This window comes from Schistocerca nitens, chromosome 4, assembly GCF_023898315.1.
Source record: "Schistocerca nitens isolate TAMUIC-IGC-003100 chromosome 4, iqSchNite1.1, whole genome shotgun sequence".
NCBI lineage: Eukaryota > Metazoa > Arthropoda > Insecta > Orthoptera > Acrididae > Schistocerca > Schistocerca nitens.
Genome location: NC_064617.1, coordinates 306,015,742 through 306,036,151, shown reverse-complemented (window position 1 = coordinate 306,036,151; position 20,410 = coordinate 306,015,742). Strand labels below are relative to the sequence as shown.

Below are 20,410 nucleotides of genomic sequence, written 5' to 3'. Positions count from 1 at the left end.
AGGTGGAGTAGTGGCATACAAACGCTTTGACTTAATACCAACCATGTTACTTACATCCATTAGTAATGAAGACAAACAAGCCACATATATGTTCATAGATATCAAATCCCTTAAGAAAATTTGCCTAATGTGCATTCTCTACAAACCTCTGAAAGTAGGTGTGATAGTCTGTAAAGCGATTTTTCGAAATTCGATTTGACTTGGGAGCATATAAATAACGCGAGGAACACTAACATAAATATTCTGCCCCTTCACTATGAAATTCAAGTGTGTAGTTTCTTCTTCAATTCTAATAGTATTTCAGCTTGCACCTACCCACAATGCAGCCTATAGTCTGGCCCCCATACATATATTTGCCACGAAATCCACAAGCAAAGAAATTCATACCTGGAATATCAGCTCACAATATCACATTCGTGACTTATTCTTAAAATATGCAAGGAATAAATTGTGCCAATATACAGAAACTTTAAGTGTATCAGCGCACCTGAACTTGCAGCAAGAGACAAGAGATAATTTGGGAGACGACTTCCATACAATCCCTGAAAGTGAAAGACCAACTCCATCGATTTACTACCAAACTAACTACATTACACAATAAATATGCTCCTCCAAAGACTGGAAACCAGAAGGGAAAACCTGCACCTTGGCTAATGGAAGAGCTAAAACAGTTCATGAATCTTGGAGACACTGCACATCGGACTTTCAAACAACCTCCTAACCTTGAAAATAAAACTAGAAAGCAAACAGTCAATCAATCTGAGAGAAATGATAACTAAGACATACCAATACATTAACCTGAAATGTAAAGACCTGCTGCTCTATGGAAAAGCTTGTGTGGTCTAGGGAACAGTAGGCATAGTAGAAGATGCTGATCCCATTGTCCCAACCAAGGAACTAAACCAGTACTTAACTTTAGTGACAACCTTCATTGAACTGTAAACAAAACATAAACTTACTGATTATTTCACGGAGCTACATGATGGTAGTCGCGAAAAATTCTTTCTTGAACCGACAACACAGTCGAAAAATCCTTCAGCTCAGCATAATACAGTACAGGACGGCATCACAGTCCAAACGATCAAGCTTACTTTGACCCACTACTGCTTATAATAACTACTGCTCCCTAGACCCTGAATCTCTTGCCTGGACAACACAGCAGAAACACTCATCCCCGCCAGAATACAAGCACTATGGATCTGAATGTTAAGAAGAGTAGTTGAGTACATTCTGTCTGACGGGAGAGTGAATGTAGACATCAGAAAAGAACTAAGAGTGAAAAACATAAATGGGCAGATTAAAGAATACAGAAACAACTGGAAGGATTATGTCACAAGAATGGAAGATGATAGATTGCCAAAATTGATTATAATTATTACCCAGTGGGCAGAAGATATTTAGGAAGAGGGCATAACAAATGACTGATACACGCAGAGAGGAGAAGAAGAAGAAGAGACACCACATTAAAAATATTATGATTTTTTAAGTAACTGTGGCTTTAATAAGTTTTGTAATTATACATAAAACTCTGGTCTGATGTAAGAAGATTCCTGTTCCGATTAAATGAACGAATAAAAAATTAAACGTAATATACAGGTTGTCCCAGGATGAATGGTCAATGTTCAGGGTTATGACAGGAACAATCATTTGAAGCAAAAGACTTCCCGTGGACATATGCACTATTCTGAATGGTTTCTGAGACAGAACATATTTAATGTACATTGTTACTTATTTTGTTTATTCAAAAATGGTTCAAATGGCTCTGAGCACTATGGGACTCAACATCTTAGGTCATAAGTCCCCTAGAACTTAGAACTACTTAAACCTAACTAACCTAAGGACATCACACACACCCATGCCCGAGGCAGGATTCGAACCTGCGACCGTATCAGTCCCGCGGTTCCGGACTGCAACGCCAGAACCGCTAGGACTGCAACGCCAGAACCGCTAGACCACCGCGGCCGGCTTTTGTTTATTGTTCAGTACATTGTCACTGTCTACAATGTACCATAGTAGTGTAGGACATGTGGTCTATCAAGTTGGGAAACTACCACAAATTGGCTTACCTACACCTCCACACATGCACATCGCGCAAGATTTTCCGTTTTCTCTCGCTCTCTTGACGCAACCTGTAAGTCCTAGAGCAAAAATGAATAGGATCTTTTTAAAGGAAATATAATGTAGTTTAATTTTATGCTGTGACAAATTTTCGCTAGAGGTCACAGATTTCGTTTTATTCAAGAAAAACATACAATGGTAGCTTTAAATATGTTCCATCTCAGAAAACAACTGGGAATAGGGTATATTTTCATATATAGTCTTTTGCTTCAAATGATTGTTCCTGTCAGATCTCTGAATATTGACCATGTCTCCTGAGACAGCCTTTATACATGGACTATCACTTACGCTAAAATAACTGTGTGTTATATGTACCATTATATTTAGTATCCTGTCCACCCACAGTAATTAAAACCTACATAAAGGCTAACAACACACCAACAACAGCAACTAAAAATGCAAGATATATAGAAGAAGACATAACAATACACCTAACTAGAACTCTCGTAACAACAAAACAGAAGAGCAACATCACAATACGACAACTAGAACAAATCAAATAAGCTTCCAAAGAATAAAGAGCTGAATTTGGATGGAGAGGTGCTCAGTCAAGAAAGCAAGATGCAAGTTGTATCACTGTGCCAAGAGCGTAGACAACAGAGTGATGCCGCAAGTCACCGTGTGGTCTGCTCCATGCGATCTCCTCCATTAGAGCAGCGTGGAGCAATGAGCTAGCTTGCGATCCGATCCATGAGAGTGGTGAGGAGTAGTGAGCTAGAGAGATACCCAGCAATCTAATTCTTGAGAATGGTGGGTAGTAGTGAGCTAGTGAGTTAGCCTAGTGTCTGATTGGTGAGAGTGGTGGGGAGCCTCAGCTGCTGGGAGGGGAGTGACGCCTGGATTGCTTTGACCGCACAACGGTTGAAGACAGCAGCTTTTATGATCACTGGCAGTGCTAAGTCAAAGGATAAGAAGTAACAACTCACTCAGAAGTATGTAAACGTTTAATTAGCTTCTGAAATCTGAGATATTCTTTCGAAATCAAGAGCAGAACATGATGCTGGAAGTGTTTTCTGCCTTAAAGTATCGTAGTGAAGCTATTCTGTCTCGTTTTCCCCGGTAGCTGTGCAGTCAGTACAGCAGATCGTGAAGCGAAGGGGCCCACATTCCATTCCTGATTTGGTCAAAGAGGTTTTTTCCACTTTGAGACTGGATGTACCATTGTGTTATATTTACTTACGTATCATCATAATTAGTATTACTATTCAGATAGTTCTATGGTTACCACCCAACAGCAAATATATTGAAAGAAAAAATGAGCTTTCTTTATTTTCTGTTTTCATGGAAGAGAAGAGCTTCATGTACTAGTAAGGTACACAAATCCACATGCGTATAACACACTTTTTGTAGCTTGGGAAATGTTTTCTTAAGGATGTGGGGTGTGGCGCCATTGCAGCAGCCTAGCGTAGAATTTTCACCCCACTCATTACAGCCACCACAGACACACTTTGAAATCAATCATTTTTTCCGAATCATCCAGTAGCCACTCTTTATAAAGATCTGGCTTGCTGAATGAATTCAGCAGCAGACTGCCCATCTCTAGCCATACGACGACACAGCAATCTGCAGGGTATAAAGAATTGTGGTAGTGGTTGAGACTGTTGTCAGTACAATGTGAACACAATTTTATTTCAATTAAGCATGCAATGTTACTAATATTTTTATGAAATTTGAAATATTTTTAAAAGTACAGCAGTCAACTGATGGCCATAGTACAACAGCTCACTTGCCTGTTGTCACTACAACATAAAGTTCCTAATTTTTTAATCAAATACACAATTTTCTTTACAAAAGTTTGGAATGACTTAATAGTTCTTAAAATAAAAATTGTAAAATTTAAAATTACGGATGCACCTGCGGCTGTTGTCAGTACACTAGTGTTATGGATAAAATTTTAATTTTTTACCAAATGTGTAATGTTACAACTGCTTCTTATCAAGATTGGAATAATTTTAAAAGTTTTTAAAAAATGAAAATTTGTAATGTTTGTATCGAATATAATTGTGAAATTGATAGGCACACAACAATGAGAGGTACTATTTGAAATAAGTGAAATCACATTGGTGCTGTGGCATGACAAGAGTGAGCAGGAGCACAAATTAAACACTGGTGGCACCTATCAAGTACACTCAACCACATTTGCCAAGATGACCTACTGTATGGAAACCAACTGTACCAAGGACAGATTGTTCGAATGTATACTATTAGAACAGAACAAATCTTTTATATATCACACTGGAACTGTTTTACAAACACATGATAAGGACACACATATGTCACAGCTGTTGTAATGAACTTCTGTGTCCTGTACATAGCGGATACTTGAGAATGTTTATATATTTCAACCTTTTGTATTTATAGTTTTCATCACTGATGTACTTTTTGGCATAGCCAACAGTTCAAAAATAAATGGACCATTAAGAAATATGTATGCAGCTGTGACAGGAAACTAAATAAGTAATAAAATATACTTGCTGCTCCTTTATGCCACCACAATATCATTATTAAACAAATAATGTTTTTGTGAAGATTTCATTGTGAAACTTACCAAGACATCAAGCGCCAGTATGTCGACTTGCACACCACCAAGTAACTGACCTAGGTCAGGTGTTGTTCGACCAAAATCACCATGCACAAACTCCTTAATGTATGTACCAGCCTGTGCCATCACCTCCAGTTTGAAAAGGCCTAAACAGAACCAGAAACTATTTTGTAGATTATCTTACTACCAAATAGTTACAGAGATTGGTAAGGTACAGTGACAAACTGAGTACCAGTCCTTCTCATTGTTACTTATGCGTCAAATGATACCAATTATTTGTGGTGACACATCAACAGAATGAAATTTCAGAAGCTAGCAGCAGCTAATTCAAGTAAAGTCAAACTGGCCACATTTATTTCATAATGAGTAACAACAGAGACAGTTGCTCTTGTAAAAGATTCTCCTGACACAGTGTGCACGATTAAAATACAGATTGAAGTAGTTTGTGAGTATACTCATCTTCTAACATGATTATCAGCAATTAAAGTGCATGAAACTTTCTGGCAGATTAAAACTGTGTGTCGGACCGAGACTCGAACTCGGGACCTTTGCCTTTCGCGGGCAAGTGCTCTACCAACTGAGCTACCCAAGCTGTGTGTCGGACCGAGACTCGAACTCGGGACCTTTGCCTTTTGCGGGCAAGTGCTCTACCAACTGAGCTACCCAAGCTTGGGTAGCTCAGTTGGTAGAGCACTTGCCTGCGAAAGGCAAAGGTCCCGAGTTCGAGTCTCGGTCCGACACACAGTTTTAATCTGCCAGAAAGTTTCATATCAGCGCACACTTCGCTGCAGAGTGAAAATGTCATTCTGGAATTAAAGTGTATGTTTCCAAATTTTTGATACTTGTAAGCCTATAAAGAAAATACTGCCCCCTTCTCAATAGTTTCTTCTACAAATATTACGAGCACTAGAAAAAGCACAAAATATTTGTAAAACCATACAAGCGAATAGCTGCTTTTCATTTATTCCTCTTCATGCACTATAGGAGATACAAAAGTCACACTTCAACCCCTGATTTTCACATAGTATCCATGTAATATTGTGAACCCTCCCCCTTTCTTCCTTGTATCAAGAACTTTACAACAGAGGAAAATGTCCATAACTTGTTGTAACACTGTCAATTATGATACTGCAATGCCTGTGTTGTTAAGAACAAAGCAGTGTTCCTTTGGACAAGCATGCTTGTGTGAAAGAACAGGCACTGTGGTGACTTCAACTGTTATCAAATACACGAAATGTATTTGCAGGTGTGAATATGAACAACCATCAGTTGTACAAGGGAATGACAACAATGAAAATCTGTGTCGGACTGGGACTCAAACACGGATTTCCCACTTTACATAAGCAGTGGACTTAATCAATTTGGCTTCAATGCACAACCCACAGCCAGACCCAAACTCATATGCCCACATTCCTGCATCACAACCTGTACTTGTAAATTTGTGTCAGACATACAGAGAGCTGATGGTTGTTCATATTCACAACAGCGAATACATTTCCGTAGTCACTCCAGGAGAGCAAACATGTCCGAAGGAATACTGCAATGTTATTCTTAACAACACAAGTACTGAAATATCGTATTCAATCCCCGATACCAGGTGGCAACTTTCAACTGAAATGTCCTCCCCTGCACAGGAATTACGTAATATGTGTACAAGTAAAGGTTCTGATGCAGGAATGATGACATAAGGAAATCTGTGTCTGGTGCATGGATAGCTGAAGTGGTTAAGGCTATCGCTTGCGTGAAGCAGGAAATCTGGGTTTGAGTCCCGGACCAGCACAAATTTTCATTATTGTCACTCCCTTATACAACTGATGGTTTTTCATATTTGAATACATTTCATGTACTGCAAAATATATTGTTGATGGCGGTTTTTGTGAAACCTTCAATTCCAATATGCTGGTACACTATCAGTCAAAGATTTCATGCTTGTGGAAACTGGCATGACAATTAGTCACTGCTGGATTTTGAGAACATGAACTGTGGCAGTAGGTGTACACAAAATACATTATATCAAGAGAGTTATCTCAACACAAATGTTAGCTGCAAAGACTTACAATCCTTTTATGGCCACAAACTGTTGCTCCCAACTTACTGAAGTTGTGAACATTCCACAACCACAATGAGCATCTGTAATTCAGGAGAGAAGAAGTAATATGATGTCCTTGAGTGGAGCACAACAGTGAGTTACGGGCACAGACTTAATGTCATAAAAATGTGTTTGTTATTTAGAACAGAAGGAAGTCCACATGACAGAGTGGCATTTGCAGTGGCTTCCATGTAGAGTTTGCATAACACTGTTGTTTCATTGACACAATTTCACCGTTTCTGAGTTTTGATACTTGCTCATTTTCTTACTGCCTTGGCACATCTCATTATACAATGAGGTGACAAAAGTCATGAGATACCTCCTAATATCGTGTTGGATCTCCTTCTGTCCAGGGCAGTGCAGCAATTTGACATGGCATGGACTCAATAAGTTGTTGGACGTCCCCTGCAGGAATACTGAGCCACACTGCCTCTATAGCCTTCCATAATTACAAAAGTGTTGCTGGTGTAGGATTCTGTGCACAAACTGACCTACTAATTATGTCCCATAAATGTTCGATTGGATTCATATTGGGCAACCTGAGTGGCCAAATCATTAGGTTAAATTGTACAGAATGTTCTTCAAATCAATCGCAAACAATTGTGGCCTGGTGACATGGCACAGTCATTGACAAAAATTCCACTGTTGTCTGGCAAAATGAACCCATGAATGGCTGCACATCATCTCCAAGTAACCAAACATACCAGAGGACCCAATCCATTTCATATAAGCATAGCCCACACCATTATGGAACAACCACCAGCTCTTACCAACTCAAATCTGGACTCATCTGACCAGGTCACGGTTTTCCAGTTGTCTGGGATCCAACCAAAATGGCCACGAGCCAAGGAGAGGTGCTGCAGGTGATGTCATGCTGCTAGCAAAGGCAATCGCATCAGCTGTCTGCTGCCATAGCCCATTAACACCAGTTTTTACCGCAATGTCCTTATGGATATGTTTGTCATATGTTTCACATTGACACAATGTTGTTTGTCTATTAGCAATGGCAAGTCTACACAAACGCCGCTGCTCTTTGTTGTTAAGTGAAGGCCAATGGCTAATGCACTGTCCATGGTGAGAGGTAATGCCTGATACTGAATTTGATAACATTTTCTGAAATGCCGTAATCACTTTGGAAATGTTTTCACATGAATCATCTGAGAACAAATGGCAGCTCTGCCAATGAACTGCCCTTTTATATCTTGTGTACGTGATACTACTGACATCTATATGTGCACATATCATCAGCCCATGAATTTTGTCACCTCAGTGTAGAAGACATTATTTTCAAATTATCTGATAATTATAAATTTGATTTGCATACTTAATACTCTTAATCTCCTTCATAGCATTCTTAGGATTTCACAATATCCTCTATAGGTATGGCAGCTGTCTCTTGATTCTGTCACTAGGATGGCAAGATGGCGCCGATAGGAAAGTGTAGTGACGCTTCTCTCTTGTTAAAAAGGCAAAAAATGAACAGTTCTTCGTGTAGAGAATGTAAAAAGCGTGTGATGAAGGGTATTCTGTGTATCAAATGCAACTTCTGGTTACACGAAAAGTGCGCGAAAGTAAATCTAAAGTTCGTCAGCGATGATATTCCGTGGACATGTCACGGTTGTTTACGTGACGAAACGGCCGATCTTGTAAGTGCAGTTGATACAAAAAACGAAATTATAAAGTTACTACGAAGTGACATTGAGGCATTAAAAACCGAACTTTCAACCATCAAGAAAGAAAACGATACATTAATACAAGAAAAAAAGTCCTGTGTGTGTAAAAGCCATCAAACGGAAAAGTAAGAAGATCGCGAAAATACGAATGACCGATCATACTTTAAAAACAACATTTCAAGTGTTCCCGTTGATGTCTCGGTAAACTCAGTAAGCCAAAAACCGGAAGATAAATATAAATGGAAGGTGGTGACATACAGCAAAAGGAAAAACAAAGCGCCAGATACGCAACAAAAGGAAAATGACTTTTTAATAATTGGCGATTCGCTGCTGAAGAATATCGCTGTCCCCAATTGCAAGATCGACATATGACCTGGTATTAGAACGCATCAACTCGGTAAACATTTTAAAAATATGGTAAATGCAAGACAAGATACTACAGAACCAGATTCTGAAACCAGACATAACTATGATGGGGTGTTTATACATGTTGGGACGAATTCGTTAAGGAGCAGCAGTGAGGAAGAAATGGCAAGCGAAACAAGAAACATGATTCGTTCTGCAAGAAATGTTAGTGTACACACCCACAACACAAGAAAGAAGAATGAAGTACGGAGCATACCCCACCGACTGGCAATGCTAGAAAAAGGACCCCAGTACTCTGGTATAAGACTACTAAGAAGTCTGCCCAAAACCCTGCAAGATAGTGTACTTCACAATGACTTTGCAAAGAAACTTAAAGACTATCTCATTGAAAAAGAGTTTTATAGTGTTGCAGAATACTTATGCCATTAAATTTGTATATATTGTTACTCATTATCAGTGATGTAAAAATGTAAGCTAAAGGTGTAGGAAAATAAGTGATAAAGAATTTTAATACTTTGACATGTCCTATATTACACGTACATTTACTGTACACAATGTAATCTTACAGGATCAAATAAAATTCAATTCAATTCAATTCAAGTTCAGATACACCTCCCACTCTCACATATGATATGTAGGGACTTCAAAAAGTAAATTACACTTTATGGCAAGCCGAGTACTTTTACTAAATGTTGCACTACACTTTAAAGTGACAAAGAAATGTGATATTATTTCTCAATATAGTCACCAAGATTCCCCATTAGCAACAATCAGAACATTCTGCCAATCATTCAACTCCTTGACAATAAAAAATCTGCTCCTTGGTCATGGGCTCATTCAAGAACCACTGTGCGAATGTCCTCATCGTTGGGAAGTGTTTTCATCCCGATGTTCCTACAGTCTGCCAAAAAGATAGAAATTGCATGGTGCAAGATTTGAACTTCCCAATCAGCATCATCTGTGTCTATGTGGCCTTTGTCAAATTATTGGCATCATTTCTTACGGCTGGTGTGACATTGCATTTGGTCCATATATTGTCAATATTTAGTGAATCTGGGTGGAACTTTGACATTTTCCCCCACAACAATTACACTGTCCTGCATACTTTAATGTTGGAATACGTTTCCAGTTGCCGCACTATTTCATTTCCACATTGTGCACCTGTTTTCTGTAGTGCACCAGAACTCTCTCTGCAGGAAACCTGGAACATGTGCTCTCTTCTAACAATGCACCACTCTTGTCACACAATGTTCTTAGCATGGGACAATGTGAAACTTACTTTCTGAAGTAACCTACATACCTTTTGTCATATACAGTAGCACCCTGGCAAGAAAAGTGACAAAAGTCCAAAAATGGCAGTTTTTAGTTTAGTCACTGAAAAATGCATGTGAAGTGCCCTAAAGTGCACAAAAAGTCTAATTGAATTTACACCAACATTACTTACCTGAAATTTAAAGGAGGGTTATACTATTTTACCATAAGTTTTAAAGAATTTATTCTTTACGTTGTGATTTCTCAGGTATTGCTTTTCTGAGCTGTGTCACTGTTCTTGCTAGGGAGAGATATATGTTTGCTGTTTGTCACTGTAAAAATTTAATGGCAGACTACAAGTAATTGCTAAAAAATAGGAAGAATAATCACAATAACTGCCATAAAAAGAGCACAAAACAAACCATCAATCGATGGTAAATCTTTGGTTGATTTATTTGACACTTCATTGTCTGATTTCACTTTGAAGCTGTTTGACAATATTGGAAATTAACTCTGCAGATATGCATTTGATACTGATTTAATTCAGTTTTTTTTTTTTTTTTTTTTTTTTTTTTTTTTTTTTTTTTTTCAGTGTGACACCACTTCTACTGTACTTATACATTCGAGGATGTGCAGATTACATACAAAAAGGCTGATGTATCACTGTTTAGTTATTCACTCACTGTGCAACTAAAGGGGGGGGGGGGACACATCTCATCCTCAAAATGTCATACGACCTCTCAATACTGCAGGACTGGAAGCCACGTGTTGTGGAGACATAGAAGAACATAGAATTGTACAGTAAATATAGTATTCTAAAATCAGACATCCGTGTTTATCATTAACAATGCTGCTGTAAATGAACACTGTATTTTAGACAACTGCAATAGAAGGCCACATAAAGAAATAGTTATGCAGCAGTTCCATACCTTTAAAAGTAGACAATTGGAACATATGAGCTTTCAAAGTTCTTCACAGGACAAAACAAAAAAATATACACATTCATACACCCACAACTAACATACACATGGTCCTCTCATCTGTCGAATATGATATTTTCCAACAATCTCATTTCAAGTGTCTCTGTCTGCTAGTCAATCATATTTTAAGGCACAGAGATACAAGAGTTTGGATCACTAGGAGATTATTTTGTTTTGCATGTACACTGCCCTAAAAAAACTGAATTGCACAGAAGGGGAGGAGAAAATGAAATGAAACTTCACTTGCTGAGAGGGTATGTGATGCTATTACAACAAGTCTACGAAGAACTTGGCAGTATGAACCCACTTATCAGCATGATGTTGTACCGCGCCAGTTCTGGATGCATGCACTGATCCATTTAGAAAGGGAATCATAAAGCAACCATGCCCTCTCCTGCAGCCCACAACTGTCGTCCTTGATATCCTGGATAATGGTGCTGGGACAGAGTTGATGTCCGAGCCTATCCAACATGTTCCGTCAGGGAGAGATATAGAGTGTTATTGGCTACAGAGTACCTTAAATCATGCAGACAGCTCAGAGACATGTGTCGTGCGTGAATAAGCACTGTCCCATTGCAAAATAGTAATATGATACTGTTGCGTCAGAGCTAATACAATATGACACATGATGTCTGTGGACGTACCGTTATGTCGTCAGAGATACCTCAGTAACTGTCAACCACAACCTGAAGTCATGCCAGAGGGCCCCTACATCATCATGTGAGGAGTAACAAACTTGTATCTTTCAAAACGCTGGAAGGATGGGACCTGTCCTCAGGCTGCCACCATATTCACCGTTGATAGTCACCAGGGCAGGGCAGAAACATGATTCATCACTAAACGCAATTTCGCACCATTCATCAGCAAGCCACGCTTCCCAGTCATGGTACCACTCCAAACGAAGCTGTTTCTGTTATGGTGCTGAAGGTAGCCTACCCTTGGGATGGCAGAACCTGAGCCTGCCTGCTACTAGTCTCTGACCTATGGTGCAGGATGACACAGAATTTGAATGGAGCTCATTACAAGTGCAGATAAGAATGGGTTACAATGTGGTTGGTGCATGATATGACAATCTTCTGTTGTGGTCAGAGATGGTTAACTGGAACTTTGACAAATATTAGGCCTGCCTTCACATTACAGTGCAGGCCAACACTGTGCCACTGTCACATTTGAACACTCTAAACATCTGCATACTGCACAATTCGACAAGCTGGCTAAATCGACACCCACAATGAAGTCTTGTTCAAACTGTCTGGTGTTAATAATGCTGTCCCACATTAGTAGGTAGCACGTCAGTGTCCTTCACATTGATCACTTGACACCCGATGTTGTTCACGCTCATTATATACCCTACCAGGCCTGATAACACTCCTAACACGAAAACCACTTACGCACTTTGGTGACTGTCTTACCTTTCGCAGAGAATTGCAACTTTTATCATTTACATACCCGACTTTGTGTTTGGGTGCTTCACTTTTAGTTTGTCAGACAGAGTGTAATTAAAAACCATAGGGCATACTGTCACCCTCCATGAACCATGGGCCTTGCCACAGGCGAGGTGGTTGCGTGCATCAGCTATACAGATAGCCATACCACAAGCGCAACCACAATGGGGCGGTATCTGTTAAGAGGCCAGACAAACATGTGGTTCCTGAAGAGAGGCAGCTACAGGGGCAACAGTCTGGATGATTGACTGATGGATGATTGACTAATCTGTCCTCCTCAACCAAACCAGCCTTGCTGCACTGGTACTGCAAATGGCTGAAAGCCACGGGAAACTACAGCCATAATTTTTCCCAAGGGCATGCAGCTCTATTGTAAGGTTAAATGATGATGGTATTCTCTTGTGTAAAAAATTCCAGAGGTAAAATAGTCTGACATTTAGATCTCCATGTGGGGACTGCTCAGGAGGAAACTGTCATCAGGAGAAACAAACCTTGCGTTCTACAGATAGGAGCGTGGAATGTTAGGTCCCTTAATCACGCACATAAGTTATAAAATTTAAAAAGGTAAATGGATAGGTTGAAGTTAGATATAGTGAGAATTAGTGAAGTTCGATGGCAAAAGGAACAGGACTTCTGGTCAAGTGAATACAGGGTTATAAATACAAAATCAAATAGGGGTAATGCAGTAGTAGGTTTAACAATGAATAAGAAAATAGGAATGCAGGTAAGCTACAATGGACAGCATAGTGAAAACATTATTGTAGAGGTTGAAGAAACGTATGACGAGATAAAAGAAATTATTCAGATGGTTAAAGGAGATGAAAACTTAATTGTGATGGAGGACTGAAATTCAATAGTATGAAAAGGATGAGGAAGAAAAATTGTATGTGAATATGGACTGAGGGAAAGGAATGAAAGAGGAAGCTGGCTGGTAGAATTTTCCACAGGGCATGATTTAACCGTAGCTAACACTTGGTTTACGAATCATGAAAGAAGGTTGTTTACGTGAAAGAGACCTGGACACACTGGAAGGTTTCAGATTGGTTATGTAATGGTAAGACAGAGATTTTGGAACCAGATTTTACATTGTAAGATATTTGTAGGGGCAGATGTGGACTCTGACCACATTGGTTATGAACTGTAGAGTAAAACTAAAGAAACTGCAAAACAGTAGTAAATTAAAATGATGGGACCTACATAGCTTGAAAGAACAGGAGTGGCTGAGAGTTTCAGAGGGAGCATTTGGCAATGATTGACTAAAAAAGAGGCAAGAAATACTATAGAAGATGAACAGGTAACTTTTAGAGATGAAACAGTGAAATCAGAAAAGGATCAATTAGGTAAAAAGACAAGGCCTAATAGAAATCCTTGGATAACATGGGAGATATTGACTTTAACTGATGAAAGGAGAAAATATAAGAATGCAGCAGGCCAAAGGGAACACAAATGACACTGACAGGAAGGGCAAAATGACTAAGCAAGAATGGCTAGAGGAGAAATGTAATGAAGCATATTTCACTAGGAGAAAATTAAAGAGGTCTTTGGAGAAAACAGAAGCAGATATATGAATATCAAGAACTCAGATGGAAAACCAGTCCCAAGTAAAGAAGAAAAAGCTAAATGGTGGAAGGAATACAAAGTGGGTCTTTCCAAGGGAGATAAACTTGACAGAAATGGAAGAGGACGTAGATGAAAATGAGAAGAATCTGACAGAGCACTGAAAGAGCTAAGTCAAAACAAGGCCCTGCAAGTAGACAACATTCTGTCAGAAGTACTGATAGCCTTGGGAGAGCCAGTCATGAAAAAACTCTTCCATCTGGTGTGCAAATATGAGACAGGCGAAATACCCTCACACTTCGAGAAGAATGTAATAATTCCAAGGAAAGCAGGAACTGATAGGTGAATATTACCAAACTATCAGCTTAATAAGTCACAGCTGCAAAATATTAACACAAATTCTTTACAGAAGAATGGAAAAACTGGAGGACATCGACCTCGGGGAAGATGTTTGGATTCCAGAGAAATGTAGGAACACTCGAGGCAACACTGACCCTACAACTTATCTTATAAGGTGTTCAACTTTGCTTCCGCCGTTTTTTCCCCCAACATTTGAGGCTTTAATGATAGACATTGGTTACACATGTATCATTCGAAGTATTTTCCATCGCTGGCCACTACTTTCTCCCATCTTTCAGGCAGTGGACGAATCCCCTGTTGAAAAAATTGTTCATCTTTTGAAGCAATCCACGGATCGATCCAATTTGTGACTTCTTCATGAGATCGGAAGTGTTGGTCAGCCAGTGCCATTGATCTAAACAGGTGATAGTCAGAGGGAGAAATGTCTGGAGAATATGGCGGGTGGCATAGGACTTCCCATTTTAATGTTTCCAAGTATATTTTGAGCTCTTTTGCAACGTGGGGTTGAGTGTTGTTGTGCTGCAAAATCACTTTATCGTGCCTCTCGCTGTATTGCAGCCATTTGTCTTTTAATGCTCTGCTGAAACATATTAATTGCTTTCAATAACAAGCACCTGTGATTGTTTCACTTGGTTTTAACATGTCATAGTACATGACGCCGAGCTGGTCCCACCAAATGCAGAGTATGATCTTGGAGCCGTGAATATTCAGTTTGGTCGTCGACGTGGAAGCATGGTCGGGATATCCCCATGATTTTTTGCATTTAGGGTTATCATAATGAACCCATTTTTCGTCCCCAGTCATAATGCGATGCAGAAATCCCTTCCGTTTTTGCCTCTGAAGCAACAGTTCACAAACACACAAATGCCGTTCGACATCTCTTGGTTTCAGTTCACATGGGACCCAAGTTCCTTCTTTCTAAATCATGCCCATGGCCTTGAGACATTCTGAAATGGCTTACTGTGTCACTCCCACTAATCGTGCCAATTCTTCTTGAGTCTGACACGAGTCTTCACTCAGCAATGTCTCCAATTCTGCATCTTCGAAAACTCTCTCTTCCGCCACTATACCAGTCTACAACGTTAAAATCACCATTCTTGAAGCACTGAAACCACTCACGACACAGTAACACCTCCCGCAAATGATGAGAATTAGACTCGTAAACTGACATTTTCAATCAAGAACAACTTTATGATGCAGACACAAATCGACTAATGTTTGAAAGAGGTTATGTTGACCGAGGTCCGAGCTAACTGCCTGACATCTGCGATCTGTTTCTTTCAACCGCTACTTACCGCTGTCGCCACCTATCGGCAAATGGTGGAAGCAAAGTAGTACACCTTGTAGAAGGTAGGTTAAGGAAAGGCAAATATATGTTTATAGCATTTGAAGACTTAGAGAAAGCTTGTGACAATGTTGACTCGAACACCATCTTTGAAATTCTGAAGGTAGCAGGGGTACAATAAAAAGAGTGGAAAGCTATTTACAACTTGTACAGTATCCAGCTGGCAGTTATAACAGTCAAGCAGCATGAAAGAGGACCAGTGGTCGAGAAGGGAGCGAGATAGGGTTGTAGCCTATTTCCAATGTTATTCAATCTGTACACTGAGCAAACAATAAAGGAAACCAAAGAAAAATTTGGAGTAGAAATTAAGATTCAGGCAGAAGAAATAAAAACTCTGAGGTTTGCCAGTGACATTGTAATTCTGTAACAGACAGCAAAGGACTTGGAAGAACAGCTGAACGGAATGGACAGTGCCTTGAAAGGATGATATAAAATGAACATAAACAAAAGCAAAATGAGGATTATAGAATGTAGTGGAATTAAATCAGGTATGCTTACGGAATAAGATTAGGAAACAAGACACTTAAAGTAGTAGATGAGTTCTGTCATATGGGCAACAGAGTAACAGATGGTGGCTGAAATAGAGAGGGTGTAAAATAATAGACTGGCAATAGCACGAAAGGTGTTCTGAAGAAAAGAAATTTCTTGACACTGAATATAGATATAAGTGTTAGGAAGACTTTTCTGAAAGTATTTATATGGAGTGTAGTCATGTATGGAAGTGAAATATGGATGATAAGCAATTTAGACAAGGAGAGAACAGAAGCTTTTGAAATGTTGTCCTACAGAAGAATGCTGAAGATTAGATCGGTAGGTCATGTAACTAATAAGAAGTACCGAACAGATTTGGGGAGAAAAGAAATTTGTTGATTGGCGCCTCCATGGAGTGTCCTGTGCACCACGACCAGATAATGGATATTCTTAGAAGGAGAGACAGCATTGGTCGTACTTTTTTGTTTTATTAACCGCAAAATTGATTTTCGGTCACTTAGTGACCATCCTCAGTGCTGTAATATATAATTTAAATTGGTAGGCACTGGTGTCAACAAGCTTAGAGCGAGTTTATGTGATCGCTCTAAGCTTGTTGACACCAGTGCCTACCAATTTAAATTATATATTACAGCACTGAGGATGGTCACTAAGTGACCGAAAATCAATTTTGCGGTTAATAAAACAAAAAAATACGACCAATGCTGTCTCTCCTTCTAAGTAAAGAAATTTGTGGTATAACCTAACTAGAAGACGGGATCAGTTGACAGGACATTCTAAGACATCAAGAGAAGGGGAGGGATAACACAGTAGAAGTGAGGGATGGTAAGGTGCTGCTTACAAGGATGAGGTGGAGAGAGGATAGGGCGGCTAGGTGCAGTCAGGAGGTTAGACGAAGGGCAAGGGAATGGAGGAGTAGGAAAGGAGAGAAGTAAAAAGACTGTGGGTGCATGACCATTGCATATGTGGTGACGAGCAGTCCCTCTCAAAATATACCAAGGACCTCACTGAGGCTTTCACAGACTGTAATTAGCCTACAAAACTTGTACAGAAACAGATCTTCCATGCCTTATGTCTCCATTCACCCACCGCCTCCCAAAGTCCCACTGTCCGTCCACAGAGGCGCATCCTGTTTGTGATTCAGTACAACTCAGGACTTGAGCAACCTAATCACATCTTTTTCGACTACCTCTTCCCATGCTGAGAAATGAGAAATGTCCTACCCACTATCCTTCCCATCCCTTCCACAACGGTGTTCTGTCGTCCACCAAACCTACATAATGTCCTCCTTCATACCCACACAACCCCTACTCCCAACCTATTGCCTCATGGCTCATATCCCTGTAATAGACATAGATGCAAGTCCTGCCCCATACATACTCCCACCACCACTTATTCCAGTCTGGTCACAAGCATCACCTATCCGATCAGAGGCAGGGCTACGTGTGAAACCCGTTGTGATCTATAAGCTAAGCTGCAGCCACTATGTTGCGTTCTAAATAGGCATGAGAACCAACAAGCTGTCTGTCTGCATGAATGGCCACTGACAAATTAAAAAAGAGCTGGACCACCCAGTTTCTGAGCACACTGCCCAACACAAGGTTCTTCACTTCAATGACTGCTTCACAGACTGAGCCATTGGGATCCTTCCCATTAACACCAGATTTTCTGAACTGTGAGGATCGGAAATCTCTTTGCAATATATCCAATGTTCCCATAACTCTGATGCACTTAAACTTAGTTAGTCATTGTCCTCCACCCACCTATTTTTTTCCCTATTTCCACTCCAGCACTACACTGGGCCTAGGCCTACCCCTCTTTTAAACATTGTTCGAATGGTTACTTATCACTGAAATCACTCAAGGCCACTGCGTAAATAATTCTGCAAGCAAACTATCTTGAAAACACTAGAAATTATCAACAAGTTATTGGCCCAGGTATAAAAAAGTGAAAAACTGGATACATCATATTTGCACGTTTTCTTAAAGAAGCACACGAACAGATCAGTAATGCACAGCAAATCAGCAAATAGTCGAAAGTAGTGTCAGCTGTCAAGTTAATATCACTAAATGAAACTTGCAGAATAATTTTGTCAAACTTCAGTTACAAGGCAGCCAGGAAATTGATGAGTTCTATTAAGTCACCATTGGAGATTTAAACTATGCTTAACAATGAAGTCAAGAACGTTTTGTCAGTAGCAACTAGACAGAAATTAAACCAAGAAGGAGAAAGAAACTGAACAACATACAAATTATTGGATTGATACATATCTTAAGTCATAAATTTTTACAGGTTTGAATGTGAGCAGCAATATAGCCAGGAAAATATCAATTTGCAAGTTGGCCAGTAAAACAATTAAAAATTTAGAAACATTGTATGGCAAGAAACCAGATTAAATACAGTTCATGTGTGGTTTTCAAAGGGATCTTATACTGTTCTTCCTGTTAAATAGTGGCAACTTCAGGTAATTATGATAGAGGCAGATAGCAATCACTCACCATTCTCTCCAAAGCAGACCAAAAAAGCAATATTGAGACCTGGTGACTGTGGTGGCCAGTGGAAATGTGACAATTCAACCTTGTGCTCACAAAACCGATCATGGATGACGAGTTAGTGGGCAGGGGGCCTGTTATCTTGGGACACAGCATCACCATTGGGAAACAAACTTTGTACCACAGGATTCATCTGATCAGCTAAAACAGCTACACAGTTCTTGGCAGAATGTGACCTTGCAGAATAACAATGAGCGCATCGGATATCACAATACGGCTGCCAAAACCACCATTGAACCCCCGCTATGTTTTACTCTTGGGACCTATCTTGGACAGAAGTTGGAAACAATGTGAAACAATACTCATTGGGCCAAATGACACAATGATTTTTGTATATCCCTATGTTGTATGTCCCCAGTGACTTTCCTCCATTGCTCCACAGTCCTTGATTTATGGTTTTGGCACTATGTTTTCCTATTACAGGTGTTGACATTAGTGATGAGTGGTTTTGGAATTCCTGCTCGTCCTGTAAGTCCCCACCTATGGAGTTCCCTTCACGATGTTTTGGTGCCAACATGGTTCACGAGTGAGACATTTAGTTCTGCAGTGACTTTTGCAGCAGTCATTCTCTTTATTTTTCATCACAATCCCCTTCAATGACCCTCTGTCATGATCACTCAACACACATTTTCGTCCACATTGTGATTTTTTTTTCGTCCACATTGTGACTTTGTGGATGATGTTTATTCGCTTTTCCTGATATGCTACAAATTTTCGATATGATGCCTCTTGAAAGTCCAAACAATTCAACTATCTTGGTTATGGAAGCACCCACCATACAAGTACCAATACATTGCCCATGTTTGAATTCATTTAGCTCTGACTCACAACTACACAGAACACTGTTCTGATGACAGCTGACACCTGCGCTCTATTGAGGACACTGCACAGGTACCATTCATAGTAAAATACAACAGCATAACCATCAGGCTTATCTGCATTTATATTCAAACATGCATTTCTTACGATAATTTCACATTTTTATAAAACCTCTGTATTTGTTGGTTGCCTCTACAGCAAACAACATCACAAATCTCGTCCAACAAGTATGTAGGTTGCTGAAAATACTCTGGGTAGCACTTCTTTGAAATGAACCTCATGTTGACAGGAGCAGCAAGGTATTTTTGTTGTTTAGAGATTTTTTCCCATTTCTGCATTGTTTATGTTCTAGAGATGAAAGAACAGATTTTCCAAATTAGAAACTTTCATGAAAATGGTACAAAAATCAGTTTGGGAAGAAAGTAAAATGTACAAAGTTAGATAATGGGATCAAGATCAAGAATGCTCTCACCAAAGGTCTTCTAAATGAATTTGGAGTTTCTCACATCAAGACTAACACTTGTACACAACAGAAAATGAATGAGAACTTGTGGGTTGAAGTGATAAATATTGCAGTCTTCAAACCAAATGAAATTGGAAGAAGTTCAACAAAAGAAAAAAAAAGTTCTGCCATAGTAATTTGAGAAGTTTTGGTTTTGAGTGCTATGTTCCGATTGAGGATCACAAACAAAGATACACTGAAAAGAAATCAAACAAAGGAACCCATGTCGGATACGGTTTGGATTTTCCCCGATACAAAAATCTAATTACCTGATGAAAAGGATATTGTTGCCTTTGATAATGTCATATTTGACAAAAATATT

The 20,410-nt window shown here is 39.5% G+C and overlaps 1 protein-coding gene and 1 non-coding gene across 2 annotated transcripts in view; both read right to left on the bottom strand.

Moving 5' to 3' along the window:
- Nucleotides 1-20,410, bottom strand: part of LOC126252816 (tRNA pseudouridine synthase Pus10) — a 76,897-nt gene that overhangs the window by 17,971 nt on the left and 38,516 nt on the right. Inside the window, exon 8 of the mRNA XM_049953757.1 lies at nt 4,667-4,806. Within this exon, the coding sequence (XP_049809714.1) occupies nt 4,667-4,806 (140 nt within the window). The remainder of the gene's footprint in view (nt 1-4,666; nt 4,807-20,410) is intronic.
- On the bottom strand, nt 5,255-5,329 carry Trnal-caa (transfer RNA leucine (anticodon CAA)). Its single transcript has one exon. It is a non-coding gene; the product is annotated as a tRNA-Leu (tRNA).